The 13022-nt window shown below is 56.2% G+C and overlaps 1 protein-coding gene across 3 annotated transcripts in view; it reads left to right on the forward strand.

The window, feature by feature from the left end:
* Nucleotides 1–2536: 2536 nt before the first annotated feature.
* The window catches only part of NSG1 (neuronal vesicle trafficking associated 1), a 36942-nt gene continuing 26456 nt past the window's right edge, over nt 2537–13022 (forward strand). Inside the window, exons 1-4 of one of the 3 annotated variants that reach the window (XM_053567409.1) lie at nt 2537–2670; nt 2818–2995; nt 4085–4239; nt 7623–7739. In XM_053567409.1, coding sequence (XP_053423384.1) covers nt 4111–4239; nt 7623–7739 — 246 coding nt within the window. In that variant the 5' untranslated portion in view covers nt 2537–2670; nt 2818–2995; nt 4085–4110. Of the gene's footprint in view, nt 2671–2817; nt 2996–3247; nt 3417–3603; nt 3719–4084; nt 4240–7622; nt 7740–13022 lie in introns of those variants that run through there. The other 2 variants (XM_053567407.1, XM_053567408.1) reach the window with 2 other exon arrangements.

Here is a 13022-nt window from a genome sequence, read left to right on the forward strand (position 1 = left end):
CCCAGCTCAGACTCACCTGTGCAGGGAATCAGGCTGGTTGTGAGGGAGCCTGACTTGAGCCTGCAACCTGTCGCAGCTCTTCTGTGGCCTGGGACTAGTCATTTGACTTCTTTGTGCTACAAAGAGGCTCATCATACTCTGGGGAATAGCAGGACCTTAGTCACTCTGAGCACTAACAATATAACCATGAAAAGTGTTGATCACCTTGCCCTGGCTCCAGTATGGATATTCAGAATAGAGACCAGAGGGGTGCAGAATGAATGGTAAAATCAATAATCATCATTCGAACAGGCACAGCTTAAAAATACATATAATAATAGCTCATTTGACTATTTCAACCCCACTATGATGAAAATATTATTTATTTTCTGCATTTCATAGATGGGAAAACGGAGACACAGAAATGTCAAGCACTTTGCCCAAAGTCACACAGATAAGAGGGAGAGAGGATTGAAAATCAGGCCATGGGTGGGGTGGAGGGCGCCTGTAGACCCAGCTACTTGGGTGGCTGAGGCAGGAGGATCATTTGAACCTAGGAGTTTGGGGTTGCAGTGAGCTGTGATGATGCCACTGCACTCTACCCAGGGTGAAACCCTGTCTCAAAAAACAAAAAACAAGGTCAGGTGCAGTGGCTCACACGTGTAATCCTGGCACTCTGAGAGGCTGAGGCTGGAGGATTCCTTGAGCTCAAGAGTTCGAGGCCAGCCTTAGCAAAGTGAGACCCCATCCATACCAAAAATAGAAAAATGAGCTGGGCATTGTGTGTGTTGGGGGGTGCCTGTAGTCCCAGCTACTTGGGAGGATAGGCAGGAGGATCACTTGAGCCAAAGAGTTCAAGGTTGCTGTGAGCTACGATGCCATAGCACTCAACCTAAGGCAACAGTGAGACTCTGTCTCAAACAAACAAACAAGAAAAACAAACCAAAATCCAAAATCAGGCCATGGCTTAGCCACTGCATCACATTGCCTTTTGCTAAGACAGCCTGGACTTCCACCTGTGGGACAAGGGAAGTCCCTGAAAGGCTTGGACTTTGAAATGTCAGGGTTGGCCTTGAGTGTCACCAAGCAATATCTGGCTGCCCCGTGGAGGGGAGACAGGGGCAGGAATTACTTCAATTGTCCAAGCAGTGATGGGTGTGCTCCTGGGATTTGTAGCCCTAAAAAAGTCATTTAGAAAAATAAATACCAGTCAAAAATCCTTAGTGGCACTTCAAACTGTTGTGTTAGAGTGAGATGTGGGTCCAGCAGGGAGGCTCAGACCTGTTGATATCACGTTTTCTCCACTGTACAAATACCTGACATCTTTGTATCCACAACCATCACCAAGCTTCAGCCTCCCCATTTATGTTCCTGTGACCTCTTCAACCTAATTTCTGAAGCTTCCCTGTGAATTACTTGGGTTTCCCAAATCACCGCATGATTGCAGGTTTAGGGCTTGCAGTGAACTGAATGGTGGCTCCAAAAGACGTGGCCACACCCTAATACCAGGAGCCTGTGCCATTACCTTAGAAGGTAGAAGAGTGGAGACTCTCTCATGTGGCATACGTGATTAAGTTAAAGATTTTGGGAAGGGGACTTTGTCCTGGATTATCCAAGTACGCCGTAATCCAATGACCAGCGTCCTTATAAGACATACAGAGGGAGCAAGACATGTGGAGGAGGAGGCCATGTGATTGGTGTGATGTGGTGGCAAAGACCAGCCACAGGCCAAGGAACGCCTGGGGCAGCCAGCATGGAGAGGGAGGAGCAGGCTCAGCCTACACCCTGTGGAGGGACTGAGGCCCTGCGACACCCTGGCTTTGGACTCTGGCCCCAGAACCAAGAGAGACCACATTTTTGTTGCTGTAATTCGCTCAGTTTGTGGTGATTCCCTCCAGCAGTGACAGGCAATGGACACACTGCCTTTGACATCTGACCCTCATCCCCACCCCCGAAGGCCTTCCCTGCACACCCCTCTCTCTGGCCTCCCTGGGAAGTGGGCCTTCTATCCACAGCCTCCCAATGGCCCTCTGCTGCAGCACAGGAGGCCTGGCCCCAACTCCCCGGGGCCCACTGCTCTGCCTGCAGACTGGCCATTTTATTTCCCTTGTTCCACAAGCTCCTTGCGGGCAGGCAGTTGTGCCCAGAGCCTTCTGGGTGGCCAGTGCCCTCCTGTGCCTTTCACAGGCCCAGAGGTAATGCACAGAAGGAGGAAAGGCCTCACAATGAGCACTAGGGAGCGAGCAGAAACAGGACTGCCCACCGCCTGCCTTCGGACAGCCTGCATCCCCTTGCCTCTTCATCCACCTCTCTTGAAGTTGGTGGAGTCTTCAAGAGAAAGGGAGAGGCCTTGCTCCTCCCTGTGTGGGAGCCTGACTGCACTGTGCCTGTGTGTTGGGATCTGTGATATGCTTCGTTCTGAGACAGAAAAAGCCATTCCCTTGCTGAAGCCCAGGGTTTCTCCCCACCCTTCCTGAGTCACCTGCTCTGCTGCCTGGACAGATTGCTAACTACTCGAGTTTGCCTGCTGCAGGAAGGCATCCAAGTGCCAGGAAGAAGCCTCCGGTGGTTCCTGAAGCCCGTGGCCCAAGACTCTGGCCCTCCCTGGGCTGACCCAGGGTGGCCAAGAGCGCAGGCCCTGGCCAGGCTGACCTGCTGTCAAAGGCAGCTTAGACCGTGCTGGAGACATGGGTGAGTGAAACTGAGCCTATTAGGTCACTTCTCTAAAGGGGCTCACTCTCCTGGGATTTTGAAATCAGGGCACTCATGGCAAATTCCTAGAGTGGGCCTGGGGCTGGCTCTCTCTGTTCACTCCGGGGATTCTCTCCTGATTCTCAGTTGCCTGATGGAAAACGCCTGGCCTCGGACCCTCGGCAGGGCAAAGGGGACATCTGCACAAAGGGTGTGACAGTAACGACTTCGAAGGACGCCTCCTCTGCCCGGGCAGGGCTCAGCGCGGGGTCCTCCTGCCCACGCCCATCCGGCCTGTCTCTTACACCCCGCAGTCTTCCGTACGGTGAGCTCTGCAGCCAGGGCGGCTTGGAGGCCGCAACGCCATCTGGGCAGCTGCGACAGTGGCCGCGCTGTGGGAGGGGCCGAGGGCCGCAGTCAGGCTGGACATCGCACTTCTTTCCCAGTCCCGGATCTCTGAGCGGCCCTACCGGTGTACGGGATCCTTGGCTGACGGCCGCACTGGGGGGAGCCCCACCTTCTCTCTCCTCCCTCCAGCGCGGCGTCCCGAGCGCCCCGTTTGCCCTGAATACGCCCCGCTTCCCGGGGCAGCCCCCACCCGAACACCCGCCCGGGCGCCGCTCCCGCATGCGGCACCCCAGGAGCTCGGTCCCCATTACCCACGCGCGACCCCTCGCCACCCCCTAACCGCGCGCCGAGGCTCGTTCAGGTCCCCGCCGCCCCCGGGCCACCTTCAGGACCCCCAGGTGGGCGCGGCGTGGGTCGCCACCTCTGTCCACCCCGCCTCGGGGGTCGCTCCAGCCCTCGGGCCCTTCCCTGGGCGCAGGGTGACCAGCCCCTCCGCGGCCCCGCGCTCCTTTGTGCGCCGCTGCTGCAGGGCGGAGGTGCCGCGCTCTCTCCTGCGCGGAGCCCCCGGGGGCGGCGACTCGGGGAGGAGGGGGCGGCCGCCCAGCCCCGCTCCCTGCCCCGCCCGGCGCCGCCTCCGCCATTGCTGCGAGCGGGAGCGGGCGGCGCGGAGCGCGGAGCGGGACCTGGCGGAGCCGGCGCGGTGAGTGCGGCCGGCCGGGCCGCGGGGGGCCGGGGCCTTCCCCCCCCGGGAGCGGGCCTGGGGGGCGTGCACCTCCCGGAACGGGCGGACGGGGTGGACGGGCGGGTCCCCGGGACGTGGACGCGTCTGTTCGGGCTGGGCAGGGGCGGCGCCCTGTCCCTCGGCGGCGGAGCGCCCTTGCGCCCGGGTACCAGAGTCTGTCAATCCACAGCGCGCCTCGGGGCCCCCTGCCCCCCGCCTTTTGGCTTTGACCGCCGCGTCCTCACTCCCCCTCCCCGGAGACTGGCCCTGGTCAGCGGAGGGTGTGGGGAGCCCGCCCCGCCCGGGTCCGCCAGCGGTGACTCCTGCCCGGCCCCCCGTCCGCAGGCTGCAGCCTCGAGTCTCCCGCAACGATGGTGAAGTTGGGGAACAATTTCGCGGAGAAGGGCGCCAAGCAGCCGCTTCTGGAGGATGGGTTCGACACCATTCCCCTGATGACGCCCCTCGATGTCAATCAGCTGCAATTCCCGCCCCCCGATAAGGTGAGGGTCCCTCGCGCCCCAGCACTGCCAGGTGCGCACCCCCGAATCTCGAATGAAACCGCAACAAAAGAAACGCGCCGCGCGCGCCGGGGCCGCGAAGTAGGGGCGGGCTCGGGGAGCAGCTGGGGGGACAATGTCCACGCGCGGGATTCTGGGCCGGGTGGCGCTGGGACTCGGCCCTGGGTGACAATAGGACGCCGTGGGGAAAGGTCCCTTCTGGATTTCGCGGCAGTCTGGTCTGTCCCTGGCCCCAGGGCTGCCGGGGGCTCTGGGTCTGGGGTGAGCCCGGGTATGCGGCTGCCCCGTGGGTCTTTCCGCGGGGATGCAGTTTCCAGGCGCCTTGCCCCACGGAGAGGGGACCCTCGCGGCCAGATAGGCTCTCCTTGTGGCCCAGTTGCCCTCCCGCCCTTTCTGCCCAACCCTGCCGGGCCCGACGCTGCAGGCGGCCGCGGGCTCCTCCAGGCACCTTCATCTCTTTGTTCCTTCTGCAGAGCCTCCAAGTGTGGCTGGGAACAGCCATGCGTCAGCCTTCCCCAAAGTGTTTTTTGCTGAATTTAAAGAATCCCATCTTTTTTTGACTACAGCTTCCCGTCAAATAGTTTCTGTCCATTAAAGATATTATTTTCAAGACCTGCCACTTAAAAAGGCAAGCACATCTTTGCACACCCAGACAATTGTCTCCTAAAACTCAGATCTAGACCCATAAACACAGCATCCATTCCCACCATCTCACTGCTTCTTAAAAACACCTGAGCCACAAATAAGCTCACTTTGTTCCCTGAAGTGCTTTTTGGGATTTTGTCTCCTTGGTCCCTGGTGAAGAGGCTGACTCAGGCACTGTGTTCTTTCTGGCAAGTTGGTAGTTGCTGGCCACAGGCCAGATGGAATGTGAGGAGCCCCTGTGTGGGGTCCTTCCCTTGCCCAGGGTCCTTTATTCCCAAGGTGGACCCTTGAGAGGCCGGCTCAGCTCCCCTGAGTGGGTTTGACGCTGCCAACTCCATTGTCTGTGTTTGGGGTGGGGGCGGCCTGGGAGGGAAGGGAAGGGGCTGGCAGCAGGCGTTCCAGTTCCAGAAAGGGGGCTCAGCTGGTCACACCTGTGGCTCCCCAGGCCGTGGTGGAGCCCCTCTAGGATGCCGTGGTCCTGGCTGGGCTTTGCAGAAGGGGCCTGAAAATTCAGCGTCTCCCCCACCCTCCCTTCTGAGTGTCAGACTTGCCCAGTTGGGGAGCCTGGTCCTGACACCCCTCCTTCCACCTCCTGCCTTGGCCCTTCGGTTGCTCAGCTGCTGAGTGACAGTGTGTGTGCTGGGAGTTCTGGCGTCCCCAGGCAATACTTCTATCAGCTATTTCCTCCCTTTAGCTCTTGCCTCTTCTTTTGCCCTCAGCCTGTTCATTCCAGAACCATCTGCACTGTAGGTTTATACCAAGTGGAGGGATTTGGGCAGGTATGAAACCCTGGCCCACCATGGGTGGTCTAGGCAGCTCCAAAAAGGAACGAGCGTCTTGTCCCCAGAAATGTTCAAACAAAGGGGGCGAGCTGGCGAGAATGTTCCAGAGAAGAATTCCAGCAGGGACGGTTGGAAGGTTTCTGAGGTCACAGATGAGGAAATCAAGTCTCAGAGAGTTTAGGTGAGTTTAGAGTCAAGCTGTGGTCACTCGGCTGAAGGTCACCATCCTCCAGGATGCAGAAATTTCCAGCAGTGCCTCATTCTACCCTGCTTGGAGCCAGGCGCTTCTCACACAAGACCTTGCTTCAACTGAACAACAGCCACATATCGCTGACAGTCAGGGTTCAGGGAGCCAAAGTCACCTGCCCCAAGTGGCATGGCTTCTGAGGGGCGGTAACGCAGTTGGCTGGAAACAGAATCCATTTGGAGAATGTATATGGCACGGCTGACAGTCACAGAGCTGTCAGCAACCTGGGGAGTCTCACCTGGCATTTGCTGGATGTTTATTTATTCTGTATCAGCATCTGTTTATGAACTGTCCAGGCTAACTTCCTCTAAAGTAACTACCAACATTACCCCTGAAGTATAGATGTGGACATGGAGGCACAGAGAGTTGAAGACACCTCCCCAGGGCCACCTAGCCAGTTAGGGACAGATGCAGATAGAGCCCAGATCAACAGAATATCAACCAAGTCCCCACACTGGGCGGAGGGTTCCACAGACTTCCTTACCCTCGCAGTAGCCTGCTGAGATGAGCCTCCTTCCCATGTCATAGGCGAGTGAAATGGCTCCAAGTGGCCAGTGTGTGATCAAGGTCACAGAGCTTGGTACATCTGGGATCTGAGGATGGCAAGATGACCCCAAGCACTGCTTCGAGAAACAGGTGCTGTGCAGGGGTGCACACCCCTCCTCCTCCAGTGGGGAGAGCCACATAGGAAGGAACGAGGTCACACCCACCTCAGGTGACCATCCTGAGTTGCTAGATTCTCCTTGCCCTAGAGAGCAGGTGTCTTCCCCAAACCATAAGCTACCCACTCAAGGGGCATCTTCACTTGGGGAGGAAGAATGTGGGCTGGTGGCTCTTTCCCTGCCCAACAGCCCCTCCCACCACCTGCTTTGGGGAGTGGGGTTTGGGGGTCAGAGATATGTCACCCCTTGACATTGCTCTAAACACCTCCCTATCCAGTGAAGATAGAGAAGTAAACATTCCCTGGTGCCAGGATGTGACAAGGGCAGTGACAATGAGGCCAGGTCCAGGAGTGTCTTATGGAGGAGGCCACCTGAGGTGTCCCGGTCCATTGGAACCTGGTGAGACACCAGGCTGGGGTCTGGGCAGGGCAGAGGCAAGGGCCAGTTTCCATATTGGGAAATTAGCTCCCACCTCACAGTAGAGGGTGGGGAATGAGGGCAGTTACAGGGGCCGGGTAGAGAGGAAGATAGTGGGTGCAGACAGGAGGCCAACCCCAGCTCTTCAAGGGTTGCTGCCTGCTCTTCTAGCCGAGTCCTGGAGAGATATGGACCGTGGGCTCAGAGCTTCTCTTCCTATGCACATACAGGCCAATGACAAAGTAGCTGCATCTTCCCAACTCCCTGGCCGTGGCTGTGCTGGGTGGGGCTCTGCTGGGTCTGGAGTCAGGCGCTATGCTGTCTTGCTGCCCTGCCACCTGTTAGCTGAGTCACCTTGGCCAGTGAGCTTAACTGCTCTGCCCCTGGGTTGTAATATTTCATCATTATTAAAGGCTAATTTCTCTGGAAGTCCTGGCACAGGGAGAGGAGAGTTCCAATGATCAGTGCCCGTGCCCTGCCTTTTGTGAATTCCTCTCTGGTGAGATGGTGACTTTGAACAGGCGAGCTCCTGGGCCCTCCCTCTTTGGGCAGATGTGTCTGAATGCATCTGGCTGTGCCACTGACCTTTTGCTGCTCTGTTTCCTGGATAAGGTGGTTGTGAAAACTAAGACTGAATATGAACCTGACCGCAAGAAAGGGAAAGCACGTCCTCCTAAAATAGCCGAGTTCACCGTCAGCATCACAGAGGGTGTCACCGAGAGGTTTAAGGTGAGTGGCTGAGAGGGGTGCGTGAGATGCTGCTTTGCCCCCTGGGAGGGGTCTGCTGAGCTGCAGAGATGACCTACAGAGAACAGGATGTGACAATGTTCAACTGAGCTGCTCAGCTGCCACAATCCTGGCAGCTCCAGCTACTCCCTAAGACGTGATCCATGTGGTTTTTGAAAATTTCTTCTTTTCTTAGCTTCCAAAAGGATTGTGTGTTATTTATTTTGATAACAGAGAAAACTCACCCATAAATGTTCTTTTAGACGAAGTGAAAAATCACTTGCCAAACCTTAAAATGTTTACCTAACAGTTCTAAGAAGGAAGGAGACAAGATAAAAAGTGAACAAGCAGCACATGTTATGGGCGAGGTTCTGAGCCTCTTACCTGTGTGAATACACAGCCCTCCACAGGAGCCATTACACCAGCATGACCCATTCTACAGGGGGGGAGGTTGAGGCAGAGCGCTCACAGCTCAGAGACAGTCTGGCTTTTGAGCCCCTGGTGTTCATCCCCCGCCTGTCCCCTCCTGCTGGGAGAAAGGGGTGGTCTCAGCCAGGCCTGGGTGGAGGAGGCTACCAGGTGGAAGCCTGGGGGACTCTGAGGCTGCACTGGTTGAGGAAAAGTGGGATATCCATCTTCTGGAAACTCATTCTTTGGGAAGCACAAGAAAGAAGGTAAAACGGTGGCCCTCACCCAGATTTAAGGGGTAAACTGAGAGACTGAGAGGGTCTCCAGCTCTGCTGGCAATCTGGGCACACCCCACCCCTCCTGGACTTGTGAGCAGTTTGTGTGTGGCCGGGCATGGGCTCCCACACTTCACACCCTGCAGTTTTTAAAGCCCCTTGGAGCAGCGGGCAGCCTGGGGACCATCCTGGTTCACAAATGAGAGCAAAGCTGGGGAGGTGAGGGGCTCTGTGAGTGACTGGAAAATGGGGTGTAATCTGACCTTCAGTCTGTCCTTCCCATGCTCTGCTCCTTATTACCCGTGGCCTGTCATGTCCGGCAGGTCCCATGTGTGTTGCTGGTTCCCGTGTCTGTGGTGGGTTTCCGCTGCCTGCTGCCCACTAAGAGCAGCTGCTGTTCATATGACCCATTTCACAGATGGGGAAGTTGAGGCACAGACTCTGCCTGTGGTCTCTGCTGGCATGTAAGGATGTATGTGCTGAGATGCTCTTTGGGGGGGGCTGATGGCTTGGCAGTTCATGCATGTTTGGGGTTATGGCCAGGACCCAGACAGACCTGAGGACAACACCTCCCATCCACTCTGACCAGTGGGGTCAGCATGGGCCTAGTTTGCTGCCACCCCCATCCTGCCTTGTCCACACCCTGGGACTGACTGCTACCCCCTGGTTGAGACAGGAGTGACCTTGATATCAAGGTCACCGTGGCCTTCCTTCTGATGGCTGCCGCCGTCTGGATGTCTGAGTGTGTCAGGGTTTCTTGTGTTTGACCTTCGCCTCCCCCAGCCCTGCAGTGTCAGGTGCCCACAGAGCAGGGAGCAGGTGCATTTGAACGGCTTTTCTTCACCTCCACGTGTGCCGGGCCCGTCCCTGGCCGGGCTGTCTCCAGGGTAGGCTGGACCCTTTCCTGGTGCTTTCCCAGCATGATCACCTGAAGCAGGTCCCAGATCTCCTGCCTAAGGCACAGATGACGCATATTTGTCACCAGGGCTCTCAGCAGCTGTGGCTGGGACTCAGGGTGGTTACCTGGCTGCTGTTGCCCAGTTCCCAAGGGCCCAGAGGACTTCAGAAGACCTCAGACGACCACGCCTGTCCCATCCACTGGCTGCTGGTGGTGGTCCTGCCTTGGCTGTCCTCACACTGTCTGAGAGGGGGATGTACATAGTGGGTGCTCAGCAGAGAGGGATGCTAGAACGAACCATTTCCCTGGTCTCACATGTGGGCCTACAGGGTGTGTTCCCTTGCTTAGTTCTCATGGCCTCTATCTGATTCATGACCACCCTGAAGGGGTGTCATTGGCCCCTTTTAAGACAAGGCTGTTGAGTCCAGGTGGTCCCAGAGTGGCTGGTGGCAAAGCCAGTGCCTTCCACATGCCCCTTGCCACACACACCTTCCCATTCCTGCCAGGGCCAGCTCAGACAGCACCTCCCGGGAAGCCTCCTGGGTCCCTCTAGTTGGGGTTAACCTTGCCCTTGCCCTGGTTGCACTGTGCTTTGTCACCTTTGAGGATGAGTGGGCTCCCTGGGCTGGGGACTAGCTCCAGCTTGGTATGCTTACTATCTGATATAATTCCCTGCAGGCTGCATGAGGCAGGCTCCATTGTTATCTATGGAGGGGAAACCAAGGCAGAAGGCTTGAACCAGGCACCCTGCCCCTGGCTGTGGCTCCAGGAGGAACTTGTCCTCTCCTGGAGAGCAGGTTTGCTTGGAGCGGCAACCACCCCTTGTGGGATCCTTCTGCTTCTGCAAATCCTTTCCAAAACCCTTTGTGGGAACTGCTGCCCTGTAACCCTCGACATGTTGTCTTGAGCCGCTCAGACCACACAGCACCTCCTGCCCCATCCTACAGCCCACAGCACCCCGAGGCCTCCCCAGTGTGAAAAGTCTTTTTTCTCTCGTTTCTCCCATGTAAGTCCCACCTTCCAGCCCCTGACATCCGCTGCCCCCTTACCACCAAATGTCCTCTTCTGAGGGGCAGGGCTGGCCTGGGCTCCTCTTTGGACATGAGGCCTGTGACAGGCATCTCAGCGAGGTCCGGCAGGTTGGTCCTTTGAAGTATAGGCCCCTCAACCTGAGTTGGTGATCCAGGAAAGGGAACCAGGCTATGGTGACCTCCTGAGCCAAGAATGTCAGCCAAAGATGAAGGGGCGGGGACTCTTTGTGCCAGACAGAATTTACTCATCAGCCGTCCTATGCCAGCCAGGTCAGCGCCTGATGCCAGCTCCCCTCTGGTGTGGGTGCGCACTTCATAACAGCTGATTAGTAAGTGGATGACTAATGGTGCTGCCAGACTCCTGGGAATGGGGGATTTGGCCAGCTTTCTGGGGTCTGCCTGTGGGTCCCTCCTTGTTGAGTAAGTTCAGTGACAGCTCAGCTATCTGGGCCGTGCATGGTGTGAGCCCTGCACAGGTGATATTTGTCGATTATGACCAAGCCAGGCAGGTGACCTGCCCAGAGCCACACAGTCCATGAGTAGCAGAGGCAGGCTGGGAGCACGGCAGTCTGCCCATAGCTGCAGGCACACTTGGGCTGCCAGCTGGACCAGGACACCCACAGGCTGGATAGCCTGCGTTCTGAGGGTGCCTGCTCTAGGGCCCTTGGGAATTGGGAAGGAGATTTACCCACCCCCCTGCCTACCTGGTGTAGTGTGTGTGTAAAGTGCAGCCTCCAAGGTGCTGTTTCCCCAAGTATGCCTAGGGCCACCTGAGTCGGAATTACCTGAGTTCAATTTGAACACAGGGACCCTAGGATCTGGACCCTGGGAACATGCATTTTAACATGCTCTGCAGGCGATTCTAATAGAGTCTGAGTTTTGAACCTTTCTGTGTGGGGGCAGCTCATTCTAGCACTGTGTAGGGAAGGATCAGGCTCTTTTGAGGACTGCTAAGAGTGCTCACCCTTCTGGAATGTTCTCCCAGCTTTTTACTGCCCAGTGATATGTCTGTATCTCTGAATGCACACACCTGGTCAGGCTGCTGTTGTGTGAAGCTTCTGCTGGTCTCTGGGGGTGTGTGGGGAGCAGGCTTTGCTAAGGTGTGCAGGTGTTGGAGGCTGGACAGAGGATGTGCCCTCCCTGGCTGTGTGCCCTCCCACTGAGTCCAGTCACAGCTGCCGTTGGGACAGAGCGTCTTCCTCAGGACTGAACAGCTTCTGGGAGGCTCCTGGCCCAGCCATCATCTTAGTTCTTTTCATCTCCATGTGTGAATCATACGCATGAAATCTTCCCTTTCTGATGTTATAGCAACAAGTAATAATATGTCCCCCTTTGTCTCTGACTTGTGTCATTCAGGAGCACCTCAGCTTTATAGGCCTTGGATGGCATCCTCGAGATGAAACGTCTCTTTGGATGTTACTTTATGATCATCACTGGAGGATAAGTCTCTTGGCTGCCAGGTTGCCAGGCTGGTTGCTAGGTAACTGCTGGCTGGGGAGAGGGCTGTGTAAGGCTCTGCCCCACCGGGACCAGGGATGCAGGATGACTCACCCAGTGGCAGCCAAAAGCCTAGGCTTCAGAAGAGGTTTAGTGTCAATGAGGAAAACAGCCATTTAATTAATTAGAGGTGTTTTTGCTGAGAACAAACAATAGGCTGAGATGTTTCTCAAATTAACTAAACCTAAACATTTTTTAAATTGCACTTTCACCAATCAGAGTGGCGTCAGGGTGCTGATGGGGGTGTTTTTAAGCGCCCCCTTCCCAGCCTGAGATGGAAGGGCCCTTATTGGGCTAATTACAGGAAGGTTCCGCCAGGGCTCCTTCAGCTCTGTGCTTCGTAGCTGCGATGACAGATAGCTGCCGGCACATCTGCACGGCCTCTCCGCTGTGGTGGGGGGCCTGGGTGGTCCAGCCTCACCATCCACCCGGCACCCTGCTGCCTTTGAGACTTTAGGAGGTTCCAAGGGTGACTTTGCACGTGGACATGATTCCAGTCTGCACAGGAGAGAGCTGGCTTGTGTGAAAGGCTGTCACACCTGGCAGTTGCTGCTCCAGTGGGGTGCGTCTCTCTACCCTGTCACAGGGTTCTGAGGGCAGTTTATATTTTTCTCTCTCAACCTTAATAAACTTGCGTCTGTCTCCAGTCTCCAGGAACCCCCCTGGTGCATTTTCAGAGGCACTGGTTAAATATTTATAAGTGGGCATGTGGGGGATTCTCCACATGGGGGGTGGTAGCGGAGACCCTAGAAATGTGTCTGGACATCCCCGTAGCTGTCAGCTGTGCTGAGCATCCTGCTGGTGTGTCTGCCTGTGGTTCTGGCCCAGCTGTGCAGTGGGGGCTTCATCCAAAGTCGGGGCCCATGAGGGTGTGTGCATCTGTGTGTTCACTTTTGTGTGGGTTACCTAAAATATTTAGTGCCGTAATTGCTTAAAGATATCAGGGTTTGTCTTCCTTTCCCAAGATTTTTTTTTAATTGCATTACTCAGCAGAAATGCTCACTTCCTCTCCCTTCCACCCAAGGTGGGAAGCCAGAGAGAGCCAAGTAAAAATGGCCTGAGCCTGATTGAACCAGGAGCTTCCCCGGTATTGTTTCTTTCACCCTTCCTAAGGGTCTCTGGTCTCTGTCCTGATTTTGTAGGTGGAGAATTAAGACCAGACAGGTTAAGGAACGGG

Source organism: Nycticebus coucang, chromosome 17 (assembly GCF_027406575.1).
Source record: "Nycticebus coucang isolate mNycCou1 chromosome 17, mNycCou1.pri, whole genome shotgun sequence".
In the NCBI taxonomy this organism is placed as follows: Eukaryota; Metazoa; Chordata; class Mammalia; order Primates; family Lorisidae; genus Nycticebus; species Nycticebus coucang.